General features: G+C 56.6%; 1 protein-coding gene across 7 annotated transcripts in view; it reads right to left on the reverse strand.

Annotated features, from left to right (window-relative positions):
• RIPOR2 (RHO family interacting cell polarization regulator 2) overlaps positions 1 to 25,671 on the reverse strand; it is a 140,764-nt gene that overhangs the window by 20,559 nt on the left and 94,534 nt on the right. For 4 of the 7 annotated variants that reach the window (XM_066246709.1, XM_066246706.1, XM_066246710.1 and 1 more), the window contains exons 5-15: positions 25,155 to 25,178; positions 24,002 to 24,055; positions 19,646 to 19,795; positions 16,317 to 16,380; positions 12,931 to 12,974; positions 11,239 to 11,364; positions 10,821 to 10,969; positions 9,369 to 9,498; positions 8,859 to 9,008; positions 5,786 to 6,445; positions 1,670 to 1,881 (exon numbers count right to left, since the gene is read on the reverse strand). In XM_066246709.1, coding sequence (XP_066102806.1) covers positions 1,670 to 1,881; positions 5,786 to 6,445; positions 8,859 to 9,008; positions 9,369 to 9,498; positions 10,821 to 10,969; positions 11,239 to 11,364; positions 12,931 to 12,974; positions 16,317 to 16,380; positions 19,646 to 19,795; positions 24,002 to 24,055; positions 25,155 to 25,178 — 1,763 coding nt within the window. Of the gene's footprint in view, positions 1 to 1,669; positions 1,882 to 2,060; positions 3,129 to 5,785; positions 6,446 to 8,858; positions 9,009 to 9,368; positions 9,499 to 10,820; positions 10,970 to 11,238; positions 11,365 to 12,930; positions 12,975 to 16,316; positions 16,381 to 19,645; positions 19,796 to 24,001; positions 24,056 to 25,154; positions 25,179 to 25,671 lie in introns of those variants that run through there. The other 3 variants (XM_066246707.1, XM_066246711.1, XM_066246712.1) reach the window with 2 other exon arrangements.

Raw genomic sequence — 25,671 nt, forward strand, 5'->3', positions numbered from 1 at the left:
AGGCCAGGCAGGGCATTGGGATCACGGGAGGAACAGCTTCGTACTACCTGTCAGGCTTTTGTTTAAACCCCACCACTGAACTGTCTACAGTTCCATTAAAAAAAAATAAAAAGTAACTTCTATTTAAAAAATCTGCTGTGGCTCTGGCCGGTTGGCTCAATGGTAGACCATCAACCTGGTGTGTGCATGTCCCGTGTTCAACTCCTAGTCAGGGCACACAGGAGAAGTGACTGTTTCCTCACCTCTCCCCCTCTCGCTTCTCTCTCTCTCCTCCTCCTCCTGAAGCCATGGCTCAATGAGAGCAAGTTGGCCCTGGGCACTGAGGATGGCTCCATGGCCTCCACCTCAGGCACTAAGAAGAGCTCAGTTGCTGAGCAATGGAATAACGCCCCAGATGGGCAGAGCATCGCCCCCTAGTGGGCTTGCTGGGTGGATCCCGGTTGGGGCACATGCAGGAGTCTGTCTCTGCCTCCTCTCCTCTCACTGAATAATAAAAAAAAAAAATCTGTTGTGTCTATTATTTTATTCTCACATGAACCTGCGTGCTAGGGAGGGGGCTGTCTCATTGCGCACGTGGCAGAATGACTGGCGGGCTGTCCCGGACCCCACAGCTTCCAGTCTTGGGCTCCACATTCTCTATAGGCTAAAAGGATCGGGCATCGGCACTTACAGGTGTAGGGTGCTCCGCTCTGGTCACGTTTCCCTCCAAGGGGAAACACGCAGCCCGGGTTCTAGCCGTGAGTACATGGCAGGTAACACGCAAGCACAGTTTCCACGACCTTCCCTAATCCCGCCAGTGACACACGGTAAGACTTATCGGATTAGACGAACCAAATACCACGGTTCTACGAAATATACAGATTTTGTTGTCCAAGTGCTTCTTACCGCAGGGAGTTGGAGCTTAGATGGATGCCCGACCTTGACCCATCAGGAAACAGCTTGGGTCACAGGTACGCAGCAAGACGCTGGGTTTAGGGAGCACTCCACAAAGCCAGCCCAGTTAGAGCTCAGGGTGGAGCGGAGAGGGACAACCTCACCGTGACATTGTCCGGGATACGCCCCGAATCTGCTCAGGGGACACATTCTAGGTCTCACTTTCTCTTTTCAAAGAAGAAACCGTCCGGGATGAACAGAACACCCAGCTGTAACCACTGCCCATGGGGAGGTTACGGAAGGTTGAACAGCTTGTTGTAACTGGGAAGCCCGCTTTATAACATGTTCAAAAGTCAGGGAAGGGAAATCACTCCCACCTTTGGGCACGTGGTTTTGTTTTCTGTTTATTTGTTTTTACAGAAATTGGGTTTGTTCTGCTTCCGTAAAGTGACAGAATGGAGCCCAGGCTCCATCCTCTAAGGATTGGGTTTGGCTGTGCAAGGAAGCCCACCAAGAAGGTGATGTTTTCACCTGCCTCCTCCCTTCACACCGCCCGCCCAGCCCAGGGAAGACCACGCCCCCACCTGGAGGGCCAGAGACCCAGAGATGTCACCAGTCACCCTTCCTTACGCCCTCAGGTATGGACACCTGACTTTGATAATACGGGCACCGCTGAGCTTAATCTCCTGCTAAGACCCACTGGGCTGCAGGGCACGCAGGAGGGAGGGGTGGGCCCAGCCGCAAGCCACCGGCCACACAAGGACAGCGGGAGAGACAGACGCAAACTGAGGCTCACCTGTGTTTCTCGGTCTCCGTGTCTGAGAACACCGAGTCAGCACCGCCTCCCCCAGGGCTGCCCTCCTCCGCGTCCTCCACGTCCTCCTCCTCCTCCTCCTCCTCCTCCTCCTCGTCGAAGTCGGAGGTGTTCAGGAAATCAAAGCTCTCCAGAGCACTCTCCACTGTCAGGCTCAAGCTGGAGGGCGAGCTGTGGCTTCCGGTGGGCTTGCACTGCAAGGCAGGGGCACCGCTCTGTCAGCTCCTCCCGGAGGGAGGGGGGAGACATTGCAGGCACCTCCCGGAGGGGAGGTGGGGGGGCAGGACAGCATCGGCCCCTCCCACGGGGGGGGGGGCACTGCACCCACTCCGACCAACAGGAGACACTCTCTTTGTTTTAAGCTTCTGTTTTATTGTATTGGCATTAAAATAAACACATATAAAATCTTCATATTAAAACAACAACCACCATGAATCAAATGACACAGTATCTCTGGGATGTGTTCCAAAGGGAGCCAGAGGGAAGTATGCAGGTAGAGGAACAGACGGTGACATTGGCCACGTGTGGAGGGGCATGGAATTGAATAGGATGGGGGGCGGCGGTGGTGGTGGTGGTGGTGGGGGTCTGTCACATATTTGCTCTACTTCTGTTTCAGGTTTTTATAATAAAAAGTGTAAAAAAAAAAAAAGAAAAATAGGTATGACAATCAAAAATGCCGTGGGCAGCAGAACTCCCTGTCCCCATGCCTAGAGCTCCACCCCGAGCCACCTACAGCCACGCAGACGTTGAGAGTCGGGGACTCAGTGCCGGTCACGGACCTGTCTCTGGTGGCAGCGTCTTCCTGAGACGGGAGCGCCTGGCTAAGCACCTGCTCTGAAGCGTTAACAAGACCACTCCCAGACACGCTCCACGGCTCCACCCGCTACCCCGTGCTCGCTCGGTACGTCGCCGGAGCGGCTCCTGGACATTCACAGCACACAGTTCTCCTCAGGGGGCATCGAGGAGGAGCCGATGCCAGCTGCCCGAGGGGGAGCCCTGCTTCCTCGGTGGCTCTGCACTTCCAGGGAAGGAGGGTGTCCCCTCACCTCCCTGCCCCTGCCCTGAGTCCTGGGGGCCAACCGGGGGCCCGGAGAGCCCTAGGGCGCTGGACAGACACACAGACATTGTGCGCAGAACGATGCCCACACTGCGGGCACGGAGGAGAGAGGTGCCTTCCGATGTGCAAGGGGGCGTGGGGGTGGGTTGAATGGGACAAGTCCTGCAAGTTAGAACTAAACGTCCTCCATCCAGTGAGGTGGCACTCCTTGCCGACTTCTCAACACCAGGCGGGAAGGACCTCTTGGGGCGGGGGGGGGGTCTGTCTCTGACTCCCCCTCTCCCCAGAGGCCACAAAAGGACACAGTCTTTTTACATCAGAGCTGCTCATTCACCCTCAGTGATCTCCGTCCGAGAGTCTCTCTTCCTCAAGGTGTTTAGCATCCTAGGAACGTGAAGGGGGAAAAAGAGAGAGCTTTGTCCATTGGATGCTCAGACTCTGGCTGGACACAGAGCGCCTCCTGCCAAGACTCTGCCTCCCTGTCCGACCTCAGAAGTGGAGCAGAAGCCTGCGTCCCCACGCTCAGGGTCCTCTGTCCTACGCGGCTGTGTCTAAGCACTGAACCCGAGTGAGAAAGTGGCCGGGAGGGCCGGTCGCCCCCAGAACACTTTTTGGAACAACAGCAGATGCAGACAAGACTCTGGAGAGAGTTCCGTGAGCACCAGGTTTGTTCTAAGGCTAAGAGATGACGCTGGCTGGCGGGTGGCTGGGGGCTTGCACAGCTGAGCTCCCTTGACGTCTGGACGTGGGAGCTGCCCTCACCCCTGGCTTGCTCTAAGGGTTGGGCGGTAGGTGCGGTCAGCAGTGTCTTAGCTCTCTAAATGGAACACCTTGGCCCACTAAGCAAAGCTGGCCAGTGGTGCAGATAAGTGCTGTGGAGCGGGTAAGAGGCGCTCTCGTGGGGAGTCCAGACAAGCAGCCCTGCGCTGACACTGAGTAGTTCAGTCTCACAGGGAAGACTCGGGCTCCCGTCCCTGCATCTGCGAGGAGTTGTCTGTCATGAGCACAGGAGGCCCCGGGTGGACAGGGCATGAATTACATATCACCTGCCCTTGGGCACGGCTCCCCTGCAGCGCCAGGTCAGCAGGACCAGGGGACACAGCGGTCAGAAAGGCCGCGGGATGTCCTTCCAGACGGCACCACGGAGGCCCACGGGCACCTTCCTTTCAAGATTATTTTCTAGAACAAGTCCCCAAAGAATGGCTCTTTTGAGAAGAAGGGTCCCAGCTGTCTTCTCTATGGTGGTATAAATCCAAGTGGAAAGGCAGAGAGTACAAGAAGTGTGGAGATGGGACTGGGGACAGAGGTTCATGGTCTGTCTTCTCAGGCTGTGCTACTGAAAACGAGGGGGTGGGGGCCGGGGAGAGATTCCCCGGGGCCCCTCACATCAGGGCTGCGAGCTCTGACTCCACCCGGGAACGGATTTTCCGGCTTCCCCGGGAGGCACGCTATCCAACCACTCTCAGTGAAATGATGGTGGGAGATCAGAGTGCACCTGTGTCACACATGGGGTGAACAACTCGGGGACTGAAGAAGTTCAGACATGCTTTAGATCAGGGGCAGTCGACCTTTTTATACCTGCCGCCCACTTCTGTGTCTCTGTTAGTAGTAAAATTTTCTAACCGTCCGCCGGTTCCACAGTCATGGTGATTTATAAAGTAGGGAAGTAACTTTACTTTATAAAATTTATAAAGCAGAGTTACAGCAAGTTAAAGCATATAATAATAATTACCAAAAATCCAACTTTATGTTGGATTTTTGCTAAGTTTGGGAGAATAAATCTTTATAAAACAACTTACTATAGTTAAATCTATCTTTTTATTTATACTTTGGTTGCTCTGCTACCGCCCACCATGAAAGCTGGAGTGCCCCCTAGTGGGTGGTAGGGATCAGGTTGACGACCACTGCTTTAGAGCAATTATTTTAACGACCTATCCTGGTAGTTCAGTTCAGCTATGGTCAGGAAAATAAAAAATTGATATTTTTTTTTTTTTTTTTTACAGAGACAGAGAGAGGGATAAATAGGGACAGACAGACAGAAACGGGGAGAGATGAGAAGCATCAATTATCAGTTTTTTGTTGTGGCACCTTAGTTGTTCATTGATTGCTTTCTCATATGTGCCTTGACCGCGGGCCTTCAGCAGACCAAGTAACCCCTTGCTCGAGCCAGCGACCTTGGGTTCAAGCTGGTGAGCTTTTGCTCAAACCAGATGAGCCCACGCTCAAGCTGGCGACCTCGGGTCTCGAACCTGGGTTCTCCGCATCCCAGTCCGACGCTCTATCCACTGTGCCACCGCCTGGTCAGGCAAAAACTGATATTCTTGACTGATGATAAAAATAAATGGCATTTCAGGCCCTGGCCGGGTAGCTCAGTTGGTTAGAGCATCATCCCAACGCGCCAAGGTTATGGGTTCGATCCCTGGTCGGGGTACAGACAAGAATCAACCAAGAAATGTGTAAATAAGTGGAACAACAGATGGATGTTTCTCTCTCTCTCTAAAAGTCAATTTAAAAAAATTAGCAAAGAAACAAGCCGTGGCTGGTTGGCTCAGTGGTAGAGCGTCGGCCTGGTGTGCAGGAGTCCCGGCCTTGATTGCTGTCTAGGGCACACAGGAGAGGCACCAATCTGCTTCTCCACCCCTCCCTTTCTCCTTTCTCTCTCTCTCTTCCCCTCCCGCAGCCAAGGCTCCACTGGAGCAAAGTTGGCCTGGGCGCTGAGGACAGCTCCGTGGCCTCCGCCTCAGGTGCTAGAATGGCTCTGGTTGCAACAGAGCAACGCCCCAGATAGGAAGAGCATCGCCCCCTGGTGGGCATGCCGGGGGGGGGGGGATCCCAGTTGGGTATATGTGGGAGTCTGTCTCTCTGCCTCCCCACTTCTCACTTCAGAAAAATACAATAAAAAAAATAAATTAACAATGAAACACAAAAAATCAATGCCATTTAAATGGTGATGCGGTGTTGATGCTGTGATGGGGCTGGATGAAAAATAAAGAGATGTTATTTAAGCAGAGCCTGAGGCAGGGCCCCCACAAGGCACTTACTTTCAGGATGTCGTCCAGACGCATGACTTCCTGATTCAGATGCTGGAACTCCTGGAACTGCTCCTTGTGGGGCTCCAGGGCCAGGAAGAGCCCGTGGAGCGCGTCCTCCAGGCTTCCGTCCAGGAAGGAGCGGCAGCCCTCCGACTCCCCGCTGACCGAGCCCTCGGACAGCAGCTTCTCGGTGGCGGCCGGCGCCTCGGCCGAGGTCAGCCTCTTCACCAGCTGCTTCGTGAGGTTGCCCTCGAGCGTGTCCAGCTCCACGGGCTTGAGCTCCGAGGCCTCGTCGGACTCCCGCAGCAGCGCCTCTGCCACCTCCTTCTCCAGGAACGGGCGCTCGGCCGCGGCGCCTGCGGGCGGCGCCTGGACCCTGCGGGGCCCCTCTGCAGCCTCCTCCAGGGGGGGCTTGGGCCCCGGGCCGCCGCCCAGGGAGCTCCTGGATGACCGTGAGCTGGAGTCGTCCGTGCCCTCGCTCTGAGAGGCCCGCCGGCCCCGGGGCAGCTCGGCGGGGGTGATGGTGATCGCTGGGTTGTCGGGGAGGCAGCCGGTGGGGCCGGCAGGCAGGGTGCAGTCCCCGTTGGGCAGGTCGTCGAAGCTGAGAGACAGAGGCGTCTTCTCCTTGGCGGCCTTCCCGCTCTCGAAGATGTCGTCGGGCAGATTGGACTGTGGGGGGAGAAAGCGCCACGTTATCATCCTGCATATGGAGGAGGCGAGGCGTCCCCCCTGCTTGGTTTCTGGATAAAATACAAGGCCAGTGAAATAGAAAACCCAGAGCCTTTTCACTGTCGTTCTCACGTTTTATTTGCTGGTTCTGCGTGTGCCTCGGGCTGGAGAAAACAAGCCTTTTATTTTATTTATTTTTAATTTTTATTTTATTTATTCATTTTAGAGAGGAAAGAGAGAGAGAGAGGAGAGAGAGGAGAGAGACAGGGGGGAGGAGCTGGAAGCATCAACTCCCATATGTGCCCTGACCAGGCAAGCCCAGGGTTTCGAACCGGCGACCTCAGCATTTCCAGAAAACAAGCCTTTTAAAACCTCTGTCTCCCCGTTGAATCCGTGGAAAAGTTTGTGGATGTATTCTCAGCGTTCACAGTATTTGTCAATAGCCAAGGTTGGAGGCAGAGGGGAGCTTGTTCCCTAAGTCCCAGAACCCTCACACGATTCGGCAGCTATAGTTATGAGTAACATCACCAATTATTATTATTTTTGGCATCTAGCTTAAAAGACTCTACTGTTCTTGCTATTTCTCTCAAAAGACGTGATGCTTTCTTTGTTCTGCATTGGTTCTTGTAAATTGTTTGAAAATCGCCACCTACAAATTCCAAACTCTTGAAATGCTGCATTAATTAATCCCGTAACCACGCCCTCTGATAATTCAAGGCCAGTAACACATTGGCATGGCATCCACCACAGGAGGAGGGGACTGACACAGCGCACGTCTGTCTTCCAGGGCCGTGAACCCCCGCGCCATCGGGGGGCGTCTGGACGCCCAGGGCCTCCCACATAGCCCCCTCCCCGGAGGCTCAGGCGTGCTGTGACCCCGAGGAGGGCAGGGCTGGAAGACAGAGGCGGGAAATAGGCAGGTAGCCAAGACGGTTCTGTCGTGCAGCAGGAATGGACTCTGGGTCAAGTTCCCACTGCGGGCTGGGTCGTGTGCGGGCTGCGTGTCCGTGCGGGAACAGTGTTGTGGTGCTTGAGACCAACTCCTTCAACATGAATCACCTCTCAGATTCCAGATTTTATTTTTTTTTTTGGGGGGGGGGTTAAACGTGTGCTTTCATTACTTAGACAGCACCGAACTGTCACCACGGTGCTGGGAGAGCCCAAGAGTTAGCTCAGGTGGACGGGAGGCAGATGGAAAGACAGTCCCGGACCACCACAGTAGGGAAGGAGTGCCGCTAGCCCCTGACACCGTGGCCAGGTCACTGTGGTCCCCGGTTCATCTGGCCTGAAGGTGACGTGAACCACAGGCTTGGCAGACGTGTGGCTCACGGGGCTCCTGCGGACCCTGGTGCTACTTCCTGACCTCTACCACCCGCAGTGGTGCCCACCTCTGTTCCTGATTACTGAGCGGGCTGCACAGAACCCTGGTGGGGTGACAAGGAGCCCCAGGACCCTCCTCAGGGCCGCGGGGAACAGTCCTTTCTCCCCCCAACTCATTCCCCCCCTCCTCCCTCCTCTGCCTGTGCACCCCCCATGCCCTTAGAGATAAAAGAGGTTCCTCTGAGAGGACAGGGACCTGTGTGTCTCCCAGCAGCTCACAGAGGCCGGGTCCTCTGGGGTCCCGCCCAGCCTCACCTTCTGTGCACGCGTCGTGGCAGCGCAGAGGGGTGGGGGCCGCACCCACTGGGTGCTCTTGTTCAAATCCCGAAGTCCTCCCAGCCCCTCTCTGGGGTCCCCCATTCCCCAAACCACTGTGCACCTGCTTCTGTGGCAGACCCTGAGTGAGATGTTGGGCGGCCGGCCCCAGGACAGGGCGTGCAGACAGGGGCGGGGCCTCGCGTTAGCACAGGTGCTATGCCTCCACGCCACGTGTGTGTGTGTGTGTGTGTGTGTATGTGTGTGTGTGAGAGAGAGAGAGAGCGCGTGCGTGTCTGAGTGCGTGTTGGCACAGATGCCACAACAGAGGGAGACGGGAACCCCTGTGCACAGAAGCGGCTCTAGTGAAAGCGGTTTGAACCCCTCAGCGTTCCTCATGTGCCCACTTTCTAATGTGAACACCGTGTGCATAGAGAGCGGCTTCGGCCACAAGGCGAGTGCATCTCGGGACACAGGCTCTCCTTTGACCTTGGCTGTTAATTGTGTTTCGTTTCAAAGTGAAACTCTCGTTACCACGGATATCTTGGCCGCAGTGGAGAAAACATCATAGCACGAAAGCGGGGATCCACAGGCCGAGACAGACAAACGGCTTCGCCAACCAAGCTGCATGCGGGACCACGTTCCCCGCCTGGGGCCGGGCCAGCGGTCACCATCCCCCGTGAGCAAGACAACAGACAGGAGGACAGCAGCACAGGGGACACAGCAGAGCACACGGGCCACCCCCAGCCCCGGCACACGGCAGGCCCCCCACACTCACATAGGACTCTCGCACGGCCTTGGGTCTCAGCCTGAGGGAGGGCAGGTCACAGACAGAGCGGCTGCGGCGCAGCTTGGCAAAGAGAGTGTCTTGCAAGGCACTCAAGAGAGACAGCCTCCGGGGCTTGTCTGGGGAGGGGTGCAGCCATCTCTTCCGGAGCCAGAGCGAGACAGAGAGAGGGAGGCGGCAAGAGCACCGGGTCACAGGTTAGCGGTCAGCAAGCGTTTCTGGTGGACACACCCACTCCTTTCAAACGCTGGTCTCGGGGGTGTTCAGGGAAGTGTCCGTGTTGTTAGCAAAGCAACAGAGAGGGGCAGTGGGGGCGGGGGTAGGGCGGGGACAGGAAGACAAGCTCACCCGCTGTGCGGCCAGGGGCACCGGGGGAAGGGCAGGAGTGGCATCACCACCAGGAAGAACCGAGAAGCCCTAACGCCACAGGCCAATCATTTCAGCCGCAGGGCCGGCCTGGAGCTCACCTCGTCCCCACTCTAGAAATCACGCGGAACTTACAAAGAGGGAGTGGTCTTTGAAGGCGGGTGATTCCGGGGAGCCCTGGCTGTAGATGGATATCCTCCGCTGCAGGGCCGCCGCCTTGTTCCCGGTGCCCGCGGACGGGGTCGCGTCCTCCACGTCGAAGGGGCTGGAAGACAACGGGCCCCAGTGACGTCATGCCGCCCCAGTGACGTCACGCCGTCCCAGGCACCGCCGGCCAGGAAGGCACCTCCTGGTATTCGGGCGAATTCTAACCAGTGGACACCGGGCTGGCTGTGGCCGAGTCAGCTCGTCAGAAAGAAAGCCAAGAGGGGAGCAAACAGCAGAAAACGGGGCGCAAGGCCCGCCCGAGGGCCCGCGGACGGTCACCGCAGCCGGCTTTACGGACAATGTGTCCGTGCACCTAGTCAGCCTGCCCGCTCCTCCTCGCCGACGTGAGCCACAGAAACACGTGGGGACCCGCCCGCACACAGGCGTGGGAGAAAGCCGCAGAAGCACTTGCAGCTGTGCGGGGACAGGCGCGCGTGAACACCGCAGAGAGGGCCAAGGACGGGCTTCCGTTCCGTGCTGAAGAGAACAGAACACGCCAATAGACCGCCCCACGTGTTCCGCTCGGCACGAGCCTCTCACGTGACCGGAAGGAGACCCGTTCACAGCGACGTCACGTACGGCGTCACCGTCACGTACGGCGTCAGCGGTTCCGCCCGCCGAGGGAGGGCGCTGGCGTTTGAGCCGCCCACGCGGCAGGGGAAGGGGCGGGGCTGGGCGGCAGGGGCGGCCTCGGCATCGTGAAGGGGCCCGCGACGTCAGGCTCGATGCGTCGTGCGGACTTGGTCGCAGAGCCGGCCATGACACCACTTGGCGAGCGTCCGTGTTGAGTCAACACATCGGGACCTTTCTCGCGGCCTGACGGCGTCAGGAAACCGCTTTTAAGCTCATGGAGTTGACCAGCGGTGCCCCCTGTCCTTTGGAAACATTGCCTTTGGGGAGCTAGAGTATGGCGGCATCAGGACATCACACGCTTCCCGGAGCAGCGCAAGGTGTGGGGAGTAGACAGAGGAGCCAGGAAGAGACCACAGAGCGAGAGTCAGGATGTCGCCCAGGGCAGAGCCCCTCCTGCACGGCCGTGTCCTTCCAAGCTCGTCCGCTGGAGAGACACGTCTCCCGATGCGCATTCTAAGGTGGTTGGAGAGGAGGCAGGAGGCAGGGCGTGACAGCACAAACAGGGCCCACGCAGTGGTGGTGACAGAGGCTTCTCCGCGGGTGGCCGTTGCCTGGAAGCGCGTCGAGCAGATCCACGGCCCAGGAGACGCCCACGCTGTACCGTCTGCGTGGGGTCTGCGTGGGGCCCGCACGGCGGCTTCCGGAACACGCCCCCCAGGTGACCCTGAGAACCCACGCGGGCCCCTGTGGCCAGCACTAGCCTGTCGCCCACGCGTCTACCCGAGGAAACTGAAAAGGGCCACTTACTACCAGGCAATCTCCAGGTTCAGTTTGATGGTGCCCAGGTCATTGATGTCCACGGCCACCACCTGCGGCCGAGCTGAGAACAGCTCCTTGGTCTCGCAGGTCACGCTGCCCACCAGGAGGTGGGTGGCCAGCCCTTTGACCTCTGTCACCTAGGAAGAGGGAGGGAGAGAAAGGCCGTGGGGGACTGGCAGTGGCTCCTGTCAGAGTCCGAGCTGACGTCGGGGGTGGGGGGTGGGGTGTGGGGGTGGGGTTCCCCAGCCCGCCCCACAGGACTGCCCGCTTGGACAGAGTGGCCGCCTTCGCCGTGGCCTGGGGGGCCGGTGGGGTCTGTGGGGCAGGGTGGGGCAGCAGGCACAAGTTCCGGGCCGTGGTGCCCACCAGCGGCACCAGGAGACAACAGCGTCCAGGAGCCCCGCACCTTGATGGAGATGAGCCCTGCGATCAGGGGCAGGAACACCGTCTCCTCCCCGTCCCAGCTCTGCCGGCCGTTGACCTCGATCTTGCCTTTCAGCTTCCACCGCTGCCGGCCGTATTTCATGAAGATCTGCGGAGACACCGGACGGCACACGTCCAGCCTTCCCCGCCGGCCTCCCTTCCACCGCTCCGGGCTCTGGGGTGCGCAGCCGAGGGCGAGCGGGGGAGAGGCTTCGGAAGGGGGCGCGTTCTGGTCTCTCAGGCCTCTCGTTAGTGAAGGCCAGCGCGCCCCACCCCCTCGGGGAGTGTCTGCTTCACTCGGGTCACAGCTCCAGCCGGCCAGTCCCACTTCAACAGGACAGCCATGGGGCTCATGGACTGACTCCCCACACTCCCCCGCTCCTCTACAGAGACGAGAGGCCATCTGCTAAAACCCACTCAGCGACCAGAGCGAGAAATAAGACGTCCGCCCTCCGGATGACGGAGACAAGAGCCGGACAAGGAGTTTGAAATCCGATGCCGTCTGGGGTGACGGTGTGCAGTCCCCCCCCCATGGTCAGACAACTTTCCTGTTGAGGGGATGTCCCCCCTGACCCCAAGATGTATGATTCCAGTGGGTCTTGGAGGAGATACATTAAAAAATTATTATGTAAATTCCCTTTTGAAGGAGGACAAGATAAAAAGCCTTTTTACTTTATAGAGCATACACCTCTATCTATAGCTATAGCTCTCCATATAGGACTTATTTTCCATGACAGTGAACATACAGTATTATTATTATACTGAGTCAACCCTTGTAGACCTTAAGAGGAGATATATTTTTATAAAGAAAGGTCCAGGCACTATTATTCTTCAGCCACGACACTCCTGAGCAGTTACAATCCTGGGCTGGGTTTTGGATCAGGAAAAGAAAACTGCCGTCCAGTTGCGACACTGGACACTTGGCAACATGTGACTAGAGACTGTCCATCGAATGGCATTAGCTAACCAGCTCCAGTGTTGGATGGGCCGGTGCCGGGAGCTGTACGTGCCGACAGGGGAGACCGTCCTTCCTTTTGGGAATGGAAGCAGAGCCCCTGGCAGTAAACCTGAGAATCAGGGGGCCCATGGCCGGTCTGACCAGCTCAGTGACCCCGATGATCTGATGGCAAATTCCTTCCAGGGCAGGTCATGGCGGGTGGTCACGTCCTAGGCCTGGGGCTTCCTCAGCAAAGGTCAGTCTTTGCCTGCAGGGCGCCCTGTGCCCTGTGCTCAGGCGTCTAGGATGACATACCTTTGAAATGTCAGAGTCATTTTCTTTCCTGCGCCATCACGGGGCACAGCCTCAGTCACCCTAGCAGAGACCACTGAGCCCCACCCCCACCCCCGTGGTGACCTGGCTGCCCACCTCCCATCTCTGTCTGCGGTCAGTGGTCATCAGTAACTGTCCCGTGCCCACCAATGGGAAAGGGCGTGTGTGGCTCTCCATGCTGCTTTTCATCCAATCCCGAGCTCTCCTGCTTTGCCTTGTCCCGCCCCCTTCATCTGCCACCTGTGGATTTCCTGCAGTCTCTTAACGTCTCCTTTGGATTCTAACAAATAAAAATAAGCTGCCGAGCTGCCATTCTGCAGGGCATTTTCTCAATCCCTTGAGATCTCGCTTTCCGGGCGAACCCTCAAAATTCTGGCTCAAGCGCTCCGCTGGAACCGCACGTACCTCGTACTGGTCACCGGGGCAGAGGCGCGCGAAGCCAGCCAGACCTGCAAACAAGGAGAAGCGGGTAGTGAGCGCGGATGTCTGACCGCACACGGGCGCATCGATACAGCGCCAGTGAGCTGTCCGGCTTTTGTGAACCCACGTGGTACTATTTGGGCCCGTCAGTGGGAAGAGCTATGTGTGTGTGTGTGGGGGGGGGTGAGAGGGGTCCTCTGGGCAGAGAAGGCTGTTCAGTGGAGGGGGGCCCACAGCTCCCTGTGCCTCTGAGCTGGTTCCAGGATCACGGAATTACAGCCAGAAAGTCATATTCGTTTATTTGCCCCGAAAATTTCCATGTAATAAACTGCTCTCTTGTTTTTCTTTCTGTCCCCAGAGCTGTGATTTCAGGTGCGTGTCTCCCATTTGGGTTAAGGCTCCACACACACATCCCCCTGGCCTCTCCCCAACTCACTCCCGTGTTCCCCTGGCCTGGTTAATGCAGAGGAGTAATCCCACCCCTACTGTGTTCAGGAGCCGCTGAGCACGGGTGGGGTGACCGTCGACACAAAACTAGTAAGAAACCAAAGCTGAGCAGTTGGCCCAGCCCACCACCTGTGCCCTCAAAGTGAAGGTGGGGACGATCCCTCTACCACGCCACCCAGCAAGTCACCTCTCACGGGGTCTGCTCGTGTTTGACGCCCCCCAGGGTGATGTGTATTGTCAAACAGATGACTCCTATCTGGGACATCTCAGGAACCCCAATTTTTTCCGTCTTTTTCATAGATGTTACTCAGTGCTCAGTGCGTGTGAGGGTCTACACTTTGGGGGCAACAACCTGGAAACGGAGACAGACTTCACACAGATAGCCACAGCACACAAGAGAGCGCAGTCAAGCCCACAGGAACCCACGGACAAGGAGCTCCGGAGGGCAAGGGCAGGGAAGTAAATCTCAGGTAGCTTTCCTTTTCCCTGCGAGCTAGCCCACGCTGGATAATCTACCTAACCCTACTTTCTTCACCTTGAAACCAGGGGTAACAAAGTAGAAGTGTCTGTAAGGACAACAGACAGCATCGGGCACATCATAGGTGGTGGGGACGGTCACAGGGCGCCTTTGGCCTCCTGTGAAGAGCCCTGTTGAGCTGTGAGAAGGGCACCAACGGTGGGCTTTCCACCTGTCAATGGGCAGCACCAGCCCAGAGTTGAATTAGGGTGGTGGAGGGAGAAGGTGTGTGCAAGCTGCACAGAGCGCCTGCAGTTGGCACGGCCGGCCCGTAGGTGGCAGCAGAGCACCAGCGTGTCAGGGCTCCCCTCCCCCCACCGAGCGGTTCCGGCCAGAACCCATCCTCCTAACAGAACCCCCTGCTGTTTCTGAGCCCAGCTCTGCCCTCTTTGGTGAGTGCCATTCCTGCTCTGGGCACCGGCCAGAGCAGGCCCTTTCATTCCACCTGAAAGACTGGACCAGGGCTAGCCCACGAGGGCATCTGTCCTGCCGAGTTAGAGGGCTCCGGCTGGGACACCCCTTTCCTCCGGTGGGTTGTGTGGCACTCACGGCCAAGGACGGTCCATCAGGACGCAGCCCAGTGCGTGGCCCACGGCAGTAAGTGTTCCATCAGTTGTCTCTCTCTTACTGCCTCCCCTGCCTCCCTGCTTGACAAGTAGCTCTGTTGTTGGTGGTTTGGGGTGGGGCAGGAAGGGGGAGTGTGCAGGGGCGTGGCCGGAGGAAGCTGGGTTACCAGGTCGGACGTTATGAAACGTCCTCAGTTTGTGCCCGTGTGTGTGTGTGTGTGTGTGTGTGTGTGTGTGTGTGTGTGTGTGTATTGGGGTGGTTATCATTATTACTATTATTATTTTACCAGAATGGATAACAGATAAGAAAGGAACAGATAAGAAAGGGACAGATGGCAAAGTTGGGGACTTCCGGGCAGCGTGAGGGACCTCTCTTCATCGAGAGAGAGGAGTATAATATTTCTGTGTGGTGTTACCCTGGGAAGCCTTCGCGGAGGGCGTCTGGTTTCCGCGTTAGGTTGGGGATGTGTTAGGAGGTAAATCTATAAGAACAAGGAGTTGGCTTTAGGCCCCAGAGAGCCCCGGGGAGAAACCCTGGGTCCAGAGAAGCTGGGGACCCTGGTCAGGCAGGAGAGAGAGGGCCACAGAGCCAGAGCCGGGGCCCAGGAGCCCCAGGAAGCCTCAGATAACCCGTCGCAGCCAGAGCTGCTGGTGCACGAGGTGAGCAGGCTCCCCAGGGGACGGAGGTCTGGCCCCCAACATCACCCTCTCACTGACCAGCAGCCTTGCAGCTCCAGACCTGGCGGGTAGGGGGTCCCTTGGCTCCCACCCACTCCCAGGTGTCTGCACGCTAGGTACCATCCTCAGAGCGACTGTTTGCTCTGTCCACTCAGCTGTCCCAGGAAGTCCCTGCTGTCACCGGCCCGGGAACCAAGGCATTTAGTTCCAAGTTAAACTCCAGCTCACAGTGTGACTTCTGGGGCAGGTGTCTGAACCCTGGTGCGCTGCTGGTAACGGGAGGAACTCCTGCCCCCACCAGAGACCGATGTGTGTACTAAACACTGAGCAGCAGGCACTGGGAAGCAGAGCAGTCCTTGTAGTGACTGAGGATTGTGGTCTGCACGGCTCTGCACGGCCGGCTGGGTCTGCGAGGCTGGCCCCCGAGACTCGGGCAGGAGACAAAAGTGTTTTCTGCTGAACACGGGTTCAGGGCAGTTTTCCAGATTCAGGCTGCTGACAGAGTCATTCTGAGAGTTAAGGAAAAATATGCAGGCCCTGGCTGGTTGGCTCAGCAGTAGAGCATCGGCCCAGCATGTGGAAGTCCCGGGTTCGATTCCCGGCCAGGACACACAGGAGAAGCGCCCATCTGCTTCTCCACCCCTCCCCCTCTCCTTCCTCTCTGTCTCTCTCTTCCTCTCCCACAGCCAAGGCTCCATTGGAGCAAAGTTGGCCCGGGCACTGAAGATGGCTCCATGGCCTCTGCCTCAGGCGCTAGAATGGCTCTGGTTGCAACAGAGTAACACCCCAGATGGGCAAAGCATCGCCCTCTGGTGGGCATGCCGGGTGGGTCCCGGTCAGGCGCATGCGGGAGTCTGTCTGACTGCCTCCCCGTTTCCAACTTCAGAAAAATACACACATACACACAAAAATAAACCAGGTGAAGCCATGTGGCTAAGTCTCGGCAGGTATTAAAGCCAGGCAAGGGGCCGGGGACAGGGCGCTCATTGTAATAGTCTCTTCACCTCTGTGTACGTTGGCAATTCTTTCCTAATGACTATTTCGGTGGGTGGGGAAGCCCCAAATGAGGAGGCTCTGGGGCCTCACTACAGCAACTAACGGACGTGGGAGGGTTGGGAGTGTCTTTGCGAGGGACGTAAAAGCAGGGTGGCCCCCAAGAATACCTTTCATCTTGATGGAGAACTCTCCCAGCAGGGTCTCCAGCTCCGCCTCGATGGTGCACATGTTCTGTGGAGGGACAGGGGACAGGCGCCCGTTAGAGCTCGGTGACTTCTGCCACAGCTCAGAGCCCCAGCTGGGCTCCCGGAGGGTGAGCCATCGGGACCCCTTCCCCCTCCCCCCTCGAGGGGGGGGCTGCACGCGGCCTCTGAGAGGGGTTCCCGACAGAGCGCCCCGCCGAGGTCTGAGCAAGCCTGCCAGGGGCCAGGAAATGTAGGACATCGAACCAGTTTAAATGCTATCACACACCAACGGATCCAGAATGTGGGATATTCTATAAGAACTGGCCTGAATTCTATCTATATATAAAAAAAGGCAATGTTGTGGTAGGAAAAAAAAAATCGTCTAAATAAAAGAGACAGGCAGATGCAAGGCGTCATTACCTTGAATTCCATACGCCCTGAGGTCAAAGACTAATCAACAAACCAAAGCCCCGGGAGAGACCAACCGGGCCGAGCCGGGACGCTGGGACATACGCAGGATGTGAGGGGAAGCTGCTCAGGACGACTCAGCTTTCTCAGTCGTGATAACGGTGTCGTATGTGGTTATGCAGGACGCATACAAATCCGGGTTAGAGATCAAACATGCCCTGGCCGGGGGCTGTCCCCAGAGAGGCCGGCCTGCAGCGTGGCCAGCCAGGTGAGCTTCTGGTGCCGCGGCGTGGGGTGTCCGCTTCCGCTTGAAGGCTGTTTGCCGAGGACTCTGGGATTGGTTTGTCGGGCTGGAGTTTCCGGTTCTGCTGTGGTCCCCTGTTCTGCGGCCGACGGTGGCTCTCCTGAACGCTCTCGGGCTCTCCCTCGCTCGGCACGGTGGGGGGGGGGGGCGCTTCCTGACCCTGAGCCCCCCCGCGTGCAGCACGGGGCTTTGAGAACCGAACGGTCTGGGACTGTAAACCCGTTTTCTTCCCCAGAGCACTGGGTGTGTCCACGAAGTTCGGTTTCCAGAAAGATCAGCGATGTCAGCACGCATGTCAGGATTGCTACCGGCGCCTTTGAAAAGCAGGGCCTGTTTGTTTAAGGTCTGGGGGCCGTCGGGGTGAGAATCCCCTTCCATCTCACCCGGGTAGCTGCCGAGGACTAGTGCCGCACCTGCAGAGGTCCCCACAGCCCCTGCACCCTCAGCGTCCTTCGTGGTGACATCCTGGCTGTTGGGATTCTGTGGAGGTACAAAGCCCCCCGAGGTCCTGGGCTCTTTCTTCAACGAGGCAGCCCTTCTGTTTGCTGAAGTCACCTCTGCATCTCTGAGTTTGTGAGCAGAGTCTGACGCCCTGGCTCTTGGCCAAGGGTGGGTCCTTCTGAAAGCAGCCCGCACGGGTTCGAGGACAGGCAGCTCCTACAGCTCAGGGACGGAACGCCCTCTGTGATTAGATTCCGCACTTGATCTCAGAGATGTCCCGAGAGCTCAGGAATGAGGGGGGGCTGCATCTCAACATGAGGTTCTCAGCCTGTGGGCCCATCACCTTGGGTGGAGTTGGTGGGCAGGGGGAAGTCACATTATTTCCATAACCTCTAACTAAAAATCAACATCCCTATGCCATGAAGGTAGAAAACAGGCCACAGGATGACCAGTACCTGTGGCTCAGGTGCAGGGACAGAAATCATACACCATTCGTTGCAGACACCTTGAAATATCTTTCCTCCCTCCCTCCCTCCCTCTCCCTATCTCCCTCCCTCCCTCCCTCCCTCCCTCCCTCCCTCCCTTCCTTCTTCCCTTCCTTCCTTTTTAGGTGACAGGAGGGGAGATAGTGAGACAGACTCCCAAATGTGCCCTGACTGAGATCCACCCAGCAACTTCCATCTGGGGGCCAATGCTTGAGTAGCAAGCTATTTTTAGTGCTTGAGACTGATGCTCCAATGGAGCCATCCTCAGCACCCAGGGCCATGCTTGAACCAGTTGAACCACTGGCTGCAGGAGGCGAGAAGGGAGGGACGGGGGGAGAGGGAGGGGGAGAGAAGCAGATGTCGCTTCTTGTATGTGCCCTGACTGGGGATCAAACCTGGGATGTCGATATGCTGAGCTGATGCTCTATCCACTGAGCCATCAGCCAGGGCTGAAAGATCTTTTGTATTTTTTGCTGCTTTGAATTTCATGTCGAACAACTAGGGCTGGCATTTGATCTTAGTGTTTCATCTGACACCTTAAGGAAGCAACAATGTCGCACAACAGCACACCCTGATTTTTAAATCGCTTCGTGCTCGCTATGCTGACCCTTTTGAGACAGCTCTATTTCGGTATGATCCATTTTCTTCGAATTCTTGTGTTTTATTTCCTGCATTTGAACGGCGTTATTCTGAAGGGGCAGTTAGGTAAAACAGCCCCATTCTAGAGCAACGTCTGTGCCGGTCGAACAGGCTGCAGCGAACACACAAAGCGATCCTGTGTGTCCCTCCGGGAGGTCCCTGCATCCCCGCTCTGGGAATCGTCCCACAGACCCTCGCCGGACTGATGATGTCGCTCAGGAAATCTGACCTCCGCACCGTGGCTCGTGGGACAGTGAGAAGTGCCGTGTTAATAATTCAGTCATTTCATCAGGGACGTGGGTATCAGGTGGCCCCAGGACGAGCCAAGACCTCCCTGTGTCATGTGCTTGGGCCCAGGAGACAGTGAGAAACCAGGGCAGCGCACTTCCGTTCAGGGTTCTTTGTCTCGCCTCCTTTAAAGACAGAAGGGACAGTTCCAGCTCTCAGCTGACCGTGGGCCGGAGGGCTCGCGCCGCCTGACATCCAGGGCGATCTGCCCTTGCGGTCCATCCAGCTCCCAGGGAGGAAGTGCCGTGAGACCGTCGAACACTAGAGAATTTGGGGGTGCACGAAGTGGTTAAAAAGCCCAGGGCGCTGTGGCTTCCTCAGTTGTCCACGGATATCTGAACCCGCATTTGTGGTCACGTGTGCAGCCTGGCGAGCCGGTGTCCTCACGGCGTCCGACACCTTGCGGTGTCACAAGTGCGCGCACAGGCTTATCACGAGGCCCCGGGGACGTCTGCCCACCAGGTGCTGCTCTGGGACTGACCGGGGCTCGTCCTCTGGGGTCCAGCGGAGGCGCTAAGGAAAACTCAGCCAGGGGACCCCTCAGGAGTCACCGTAAACACTACCACCCACAGCCGCAAAAAAAAAAAAACCACCCCAAAACAAAACAAAACAAAAGTTAAAAAGCAAGAGCGGCTTAGAGTAAAACCTGTCTCTCTGAAGAGGGCGGTAGGGTTGGCTGCAGAACACTGTCCCCTGTCCTGGGCCGTCACCCACAGGCGGGCGGACCCCGGGTGGGTGACACCTACCTCCGTGTACTCCTTGTAGCTCCGGTGGACCTCTGACAGGCTCTCCCGGGCGGCCTTGCTGGCGGGCGACGTGGCGAAGGCTTGCTTCATCTTGCTGGCGCCGTCCTGCAGACGCCTCTGAATGCAGTACGCCTCGTACAGCTCGTCCACCTGCGCGGTCGGGCGGGGACACGGGAGGGAGGGGTGAGTCCCGCTCACGCTCGCACGGAGCCACCCGAGGGACGTCCGGTGGTCAAGACTGCTCTGCCCCTGAGCTGGGAGAGGGGCATGTTGCAGGGAGACCTGTCGCCCCATCTCGCCACGAGGACCCGTTTACCACGTCAAGACCAATCTCACTCCGAGCCGCTTGGCCACGCAGAACAGGGGCAGACCGTGTGAGGCAGGCGTGGTCACCTGCACAAGCGACAGGTGTGGGGAAAGAAGGCGGGAGCCTCCCGCACATGCGGCAAACAGGAGAGACGACGCAGCTTCTCACTGAGGTGAAGACACGGGCGTGGACCAGGCTATTATTACTGGGTTTTAAGAGAGCGTCACAAGGTGATGAACTCTCGTCAGATTGAGCACATTTTTTAAAAATTTTTTTCTTTTTTTTCTTTTTATTCATTTTAGAGAGGAGAGAGAGAGAGAGAGACAGAGAGAGACAGAGAGGAGAGAGAGACAGGGGGGAGGAGCTGGAAGCATCAACTCCCATATGTGCCTTGACCAGGCAAGCCCAGGGTTTCGAATGGGCGACCTCAGCATTTCCAGGTTGATACTTTATCCACTGCGCCACCACAGGTCAGGCACATTTTTATTTTTTAAAGAAAAGAACTTGAGGCTGTTTGAAAATGATTTTTGTAAATTCTTGGCTCAACGGTAAAGAGAGGCAGAATGAAGTTATTCGTGAAATTAGGGTGAAAACTTATCAAACAGAACACTTCAGAACTGTGATGTGGGGCTGTGGGCTAATGACACCACCGTTAAAAAGTAAATAAACAGGAGCCATGGAAACGAATGTTCTCCCGCCACACCTCCAGGCTTAGGCTTCTAGACCGCTCTACGCCCTGCGCCAAGGGGCTGCTGACCACACGCTGTAGGAAGAAGCCTGATTGTCACTTAACATTTCTCAGACCGTCCCTGACCAGGCGGTGGCGCAGTGGATAGAGCGTCGGACTGGGACGCGGAGGACCCAGGTTTGAGACACTGAGATTTCCAGCATTAGCGCGGGCTCATCTGGTTTGAGCAAAAGCTCACCAGCTTGAGCCCAAGGTCGCTGGCTCGAGCAAGGGTCACTCAGTCTGCTGTAGCCCCCCCCCCCATCAAGGCACATATGAGAAAGCAATCAATGAACAACTAAGGTGTTGCAACAAAGAATTGATGCTTCTCATCTCTCTCCGTTCCTGTCTGTCTGTCCCTATCTGTCCCTCTCTCTGACTCTCTCTCTGTCTCTGTAAAAAAACAACAAAAAACCATTTCTCAGACCGTGATTCTCCACGGACCAGGCCTGTGCTGACACCCACAGGGCCCCTGGCAACACGTGGAGACGTCTTTCAGCGTCAGGGCTGGAGGTGCTCCTGGCCTCCGGGAGGCAGAGGAAGCTCCCCCCCCCCCCAAACAGAGCGAGGACACTGCCCCTGACGTTACTCCTGAGGGCGTGTGTCTCCACCGTAGTCTCCGTCACGGACACCCGTGTCACGGCGCACCACGGGAAGTTTGGGGCAGGCGAGAGGATGGCGTCCCCCACCCGGGCGTCAGCAGAAGCAAGTGAAATCCGAGGGGCTGCCACCTAGGTAGGACCCCCTGAATTTCTCATTTCCGTGCAAAGTTGGTTTCTTGAAAAGGAGGCGCCTGCTGTGAAACCCAGAAGGTGGAGATGAGGTTCATGAACTTCTCAGGGGACGGTTCCCCTTTGGCTCTGGAGGCACAATGGTTGCCTCTCGCTGACGTGGCACTGTCACCTCCCAGGGCCAGGTGGCTGCCCGTCACTGTTCCCTCCCGCAGGGGGCAGCTGCCCGAAGCTCAGCCGGGGAGCACGGAGACACAGAGGACAGCCCTCTCGGTCAGAGACGTCTGCACTGGTCTCCAGCCCGGCAACCCGCTGCCCCTCGCTAAGAGCTGTCGCTAAAACTCGGGAAAAGAGCAGATCAGCCTCTGGTCTTTGGGGCTCGCAGATTTGTCTCTGACTAAGGGCTGGGGGTCCTGGCCTCGAGGGGCGGCCTGTTTGCTGATGACATCGTTCTGCTGGTGACAGGCGCTTTGAAACTAAGCTAAGGCTCACCCAGTGAGCTTGGTGAATGTGGACGCCCACGCCCCACTCGGAGAAGTCGACTCAGCAGGTCAGGGCTGGGCCAGGCATCGGAAAATTTAAATAATCACTGCAGGGGCGTGTGTGTGTGTGTGTGCGCGCGCGCGCGTGTGTGAGAGAGAGTGTGAAAGCTGCACACGACTTTCAGAAACACAAGAGCTAGCACCCCCCTCAGTGCCGGCCAGGCGGCACCACCCCTGTGGTCTCCTGCAAGGCGCCCTCGCCCCCTTCCCCCCCCCAGAGTCACTAGGCTTGGATCCCTCTGGGTAAGGAAACAGCGCCCGGGACCACGGCCTTCACCCGGACGACTCAGCCTGTTGCCTTGCATCTAGGGAGAAGTTCATTCTTTGTTTCCGTTAAATGTCCACCGATTGGCACTTTCGGATAAAGGATCACTCTGTGTGTGCCTCCGAGCAGAACCGGCCCCTCTAGAGGTGAGCATCCGTCTTACCCGTCAGTCAGCAGGGGCTCTACTTCAAATACACCAATTAGCTGACTCACTCAGTGAAACACGACAGGTCGGCACCCCGTGTGTACGTGCAGCGAACAGCGTTTCATAACGGGGGGGGGGGGAGGCTGAATCCAACCCCGACGGACACGGATGGATGGACGCCCGCCTCTCATACTCCTCTTGTTTTCTTCACAGAGTCACTTGTCAAAGCTTGCCCGCCACACAAGTACCTTCTGACGGACGTCGCTGCTTTATTTACTGAGGTTAGCCGAGACAGGAGCCATTTGTCCTGGTCAAGGTCGTCCATGCTTTTCCAAGGGGGAACATACAAAGGCAGTAGCACCCGTGTTTAAAGCCACCATAGGCCCTGGCCGGTTGGCTCAGCAGTAGGGCGTCGGCCCGGCGTGTGGAAGTCCCAGGTTTGATTCCCAGTCAGGGCACACAGGAGAAGTGCCCATCTGCTTCTCCACCCCTCTCCCTCTCCTTCCTCTCTCTCTCTTCTCCTCCTGCAGCCAAGGCTCCACTGGAGCAAAGTTGGCCTAGGCACTAAGGATGGCTCCATGGCCTCCGCCTCAGGTGCTAGAATGGCTCTGGTTGCAACGGAGGAATGCCCCAGATGGGCAGAGCATCGCCCCCTGGTGGGCATGCCGGGTGGATCCCGGTCAGGCACATGCGGGAGTCTGTCTGACTGCCTCCCCGCTTCTCACTTTGGAAAAATACAAAAAACAAAAAAGCCACCGTGACATGTTGGGAGGAAAGGGTTCTCAGGATCCTCTAGATTGGATGCTGCACCTCCCAGCCCCACTTCCCAGAGTGGAAAGCCCAGGTCCACGTTGACGGTACCGCCCAGGGAACCGGTGGCAGGGCTGGGACTAGATCTGGAAGCTTCCGAGCCCCGGTAGGGAGATGCTAAACCCTCGGGCTCTGCCCTTGGAAGAGAGGCCGACGGCACGTGGTGGCCACAGGGATTGCCGCTGGTGTGATCCAGCCGCTCCCAAGGGAGACTTCTTTTGGGTCGCACGGGCATCGCCTGACGGTGTTCAAAACTGGATCCCGCTCCCCGCCAGCTAATTGGACCCTCAGCGAACTATGTGGCTGTCAGGGGCGGGTGCACGTCACGGGGCCACGAACAATGAAATGGTACATGGAACCCGTGCCATGTAAGGAAGGGCGGAGGAACGGAGAGATTCAGGGAGCCACTGGCAGCTGTCAGACGTGCGTCAGTGGCTCACGGGGAAGTTGACGGGGTGCCTGGTCGAATGTGGGACCAGACTGGGGAGTTTGGCAAGAGGGACGTTTCTTGGTTCAGGGGCTCTCTCTCCCCAGACGACCCCGCGATGGTAAGCCCTCCCCCTGGGGGAGGCTGCGTGCCCACGGGGAGCTCGTCATCGTGGCTGCCGGGCTGACGTACAGACCTAGCTCGGTGACTGGGCTCTCTGGTCTCACGTGACTCCATCTCTGCGGCCTGTTGGGGGACTTCGTGGCTCATCAGCACGGGCGTCAATCCGCTGAGAAATTCTCCACGGACCGTACGCTGACCGCAGCGCCCCCCCAGCCCCCCCCCCTGACCGTGTCCCAACCGGAAACGGGAGAGCAGGCAGAGGAGCGGAGCGGCCCTTACCTTACTGATGTGAAATTCCAGGCGCCTGATGTATCTTTCAATCGTTCTAATTTGCTGGAAGGAAAAGGAGAGGTTTGAGAAGGGGCCGCCGTTTCACCGTTCAATGCCGGGCTCGACCGGCCGGTGCTCAACCTTGGTCACGTCACCCTCAGCAGCCCCGGAAGATGCTCAGCGTCTCCCCTCCCCCATCCCTGTGGCTGTTTAAGAGGGTGTCTAGTAGTATCCACGTGGAGAGTATTTTAAAAAAATAATATGATATATTGAATAAATATCCTGAGCGATGAACTTTGGTTGGTTATAGGAATCTGGGCTTCAACATCATTGGAATTCACTGGATTTCTGGCCCGAGAGTGTCACACTGGAACAGCACTGAATTCCTCCATCATAACACGTTTTAGCAGCTCGAAGATGAACTCGTTTCCCTCCCCACTGCACTGTCTCCGAAACGGAGGTGCGCTGTACGATTGCTCCGCCTGTGTGTGCGCTCGGGGATAATCACAGGTTCACACGTCACCCGTTCCTCTGAGTTACAAACGTTATTATCCCATGCATTACGTCTAATTACCCTTTCAAATGTCTGCAAACAGATTATACACTATGACTCAGCCTTCAGGGTATTGTATAGACAGAAAGGCCAGGAAAAGAGACAACATCCCATATAACTAAATAATAAATTAAAAAAATCTACATTTAAAACAGTCTTGTCCGTAAGTGCAAGATACGAAATTTTAAGTGAAAAGAGAGAACCGTGTCGCACTTTAATGGGAATCGTTTCGTTTTTCTCTTGGTGGAACTTAAAATAACGGTGCATTTTCCAATCAAAGATCTCTTCGATTTGAGGAGCTAGGAGAGGTCCTGTTTATAGACACGACAGGGGAGTGTGTCTGCACACTTGGGAATTTCTTAGACTTCTCCGAACACCGAGGAGCCAACTCTACAACCAGGTGGCGGTCTTGTGAGTATTACGGGATCTGTCGCTCAGAGTATGATACTTATTCATCCAACTCCCGGAGAAAAGCGCGGATTCCTCTCTGGGCTTAGAAACATCACCACGCTCTCTCTCCAGGACCTTCCTGCCCCTCAGCGGGAGTCTTGGGCCTCTGCTCACGGGTGCAGGGTTTTATTTTTGCCCCAATGCAGAACGGTAACTTACCTTGTCTAGATCATACAGCACACCCTAAAGCAGAAGAAAAAAGAGTATCTGAATTAAAATACATCTCCCTCAAAATTGTTACTGATATTAATAGAGAGATTTTTGTCTGCATTTCTGCCTCGTCAGCAAAGTGCCTGTAAAGTTCTAGGTTTTTGTTTTTTGATGTTTGTTTGTTTGGGTTTTTTTGTTTGTTTGGTTTTTTTTTTTTTGCTTTAAAAGAGTAAAAGTCTGGGGTATTTTAACACCAGTGCGAGTTCTTTACGAACCACTGTTGACTTGTCCCCTGTATCCCAGCGCTACAGCCAGACCTCTCTGCCCCGTGGGGGTGTTAAGGGTTTCACTAGCTTTGAGCTCTTCTCTTGTCCGTATCCTATCAAGGGACACTTCAATTCATATTTACTTTTTAATGTTCTGAAAAAAATCAGTGGGTAATCTATATGCATTAAAGGTAATCTATATGCATTAAAAACACACTTGCCTTCCTGTATGGACCTGTGAGAGGAGTCCCTGAGGGTGG

This window comes from Saccopteryx bilineata, chromosome 11 (genome assembly GCF_036850765.1).
Source record: "Saccopteryx bilineata isolate mSacBil1 chromosome 11, mSacBil1_pri_phased_curated, whole genome shotgun sequence".
Taxonomy (NCBI): Eukaryota; Metazoa; Chordata; class Mammalia; order Chiroptera; family Emballonuridae; genus Saccopteryx; species Saccopteryx bilineata.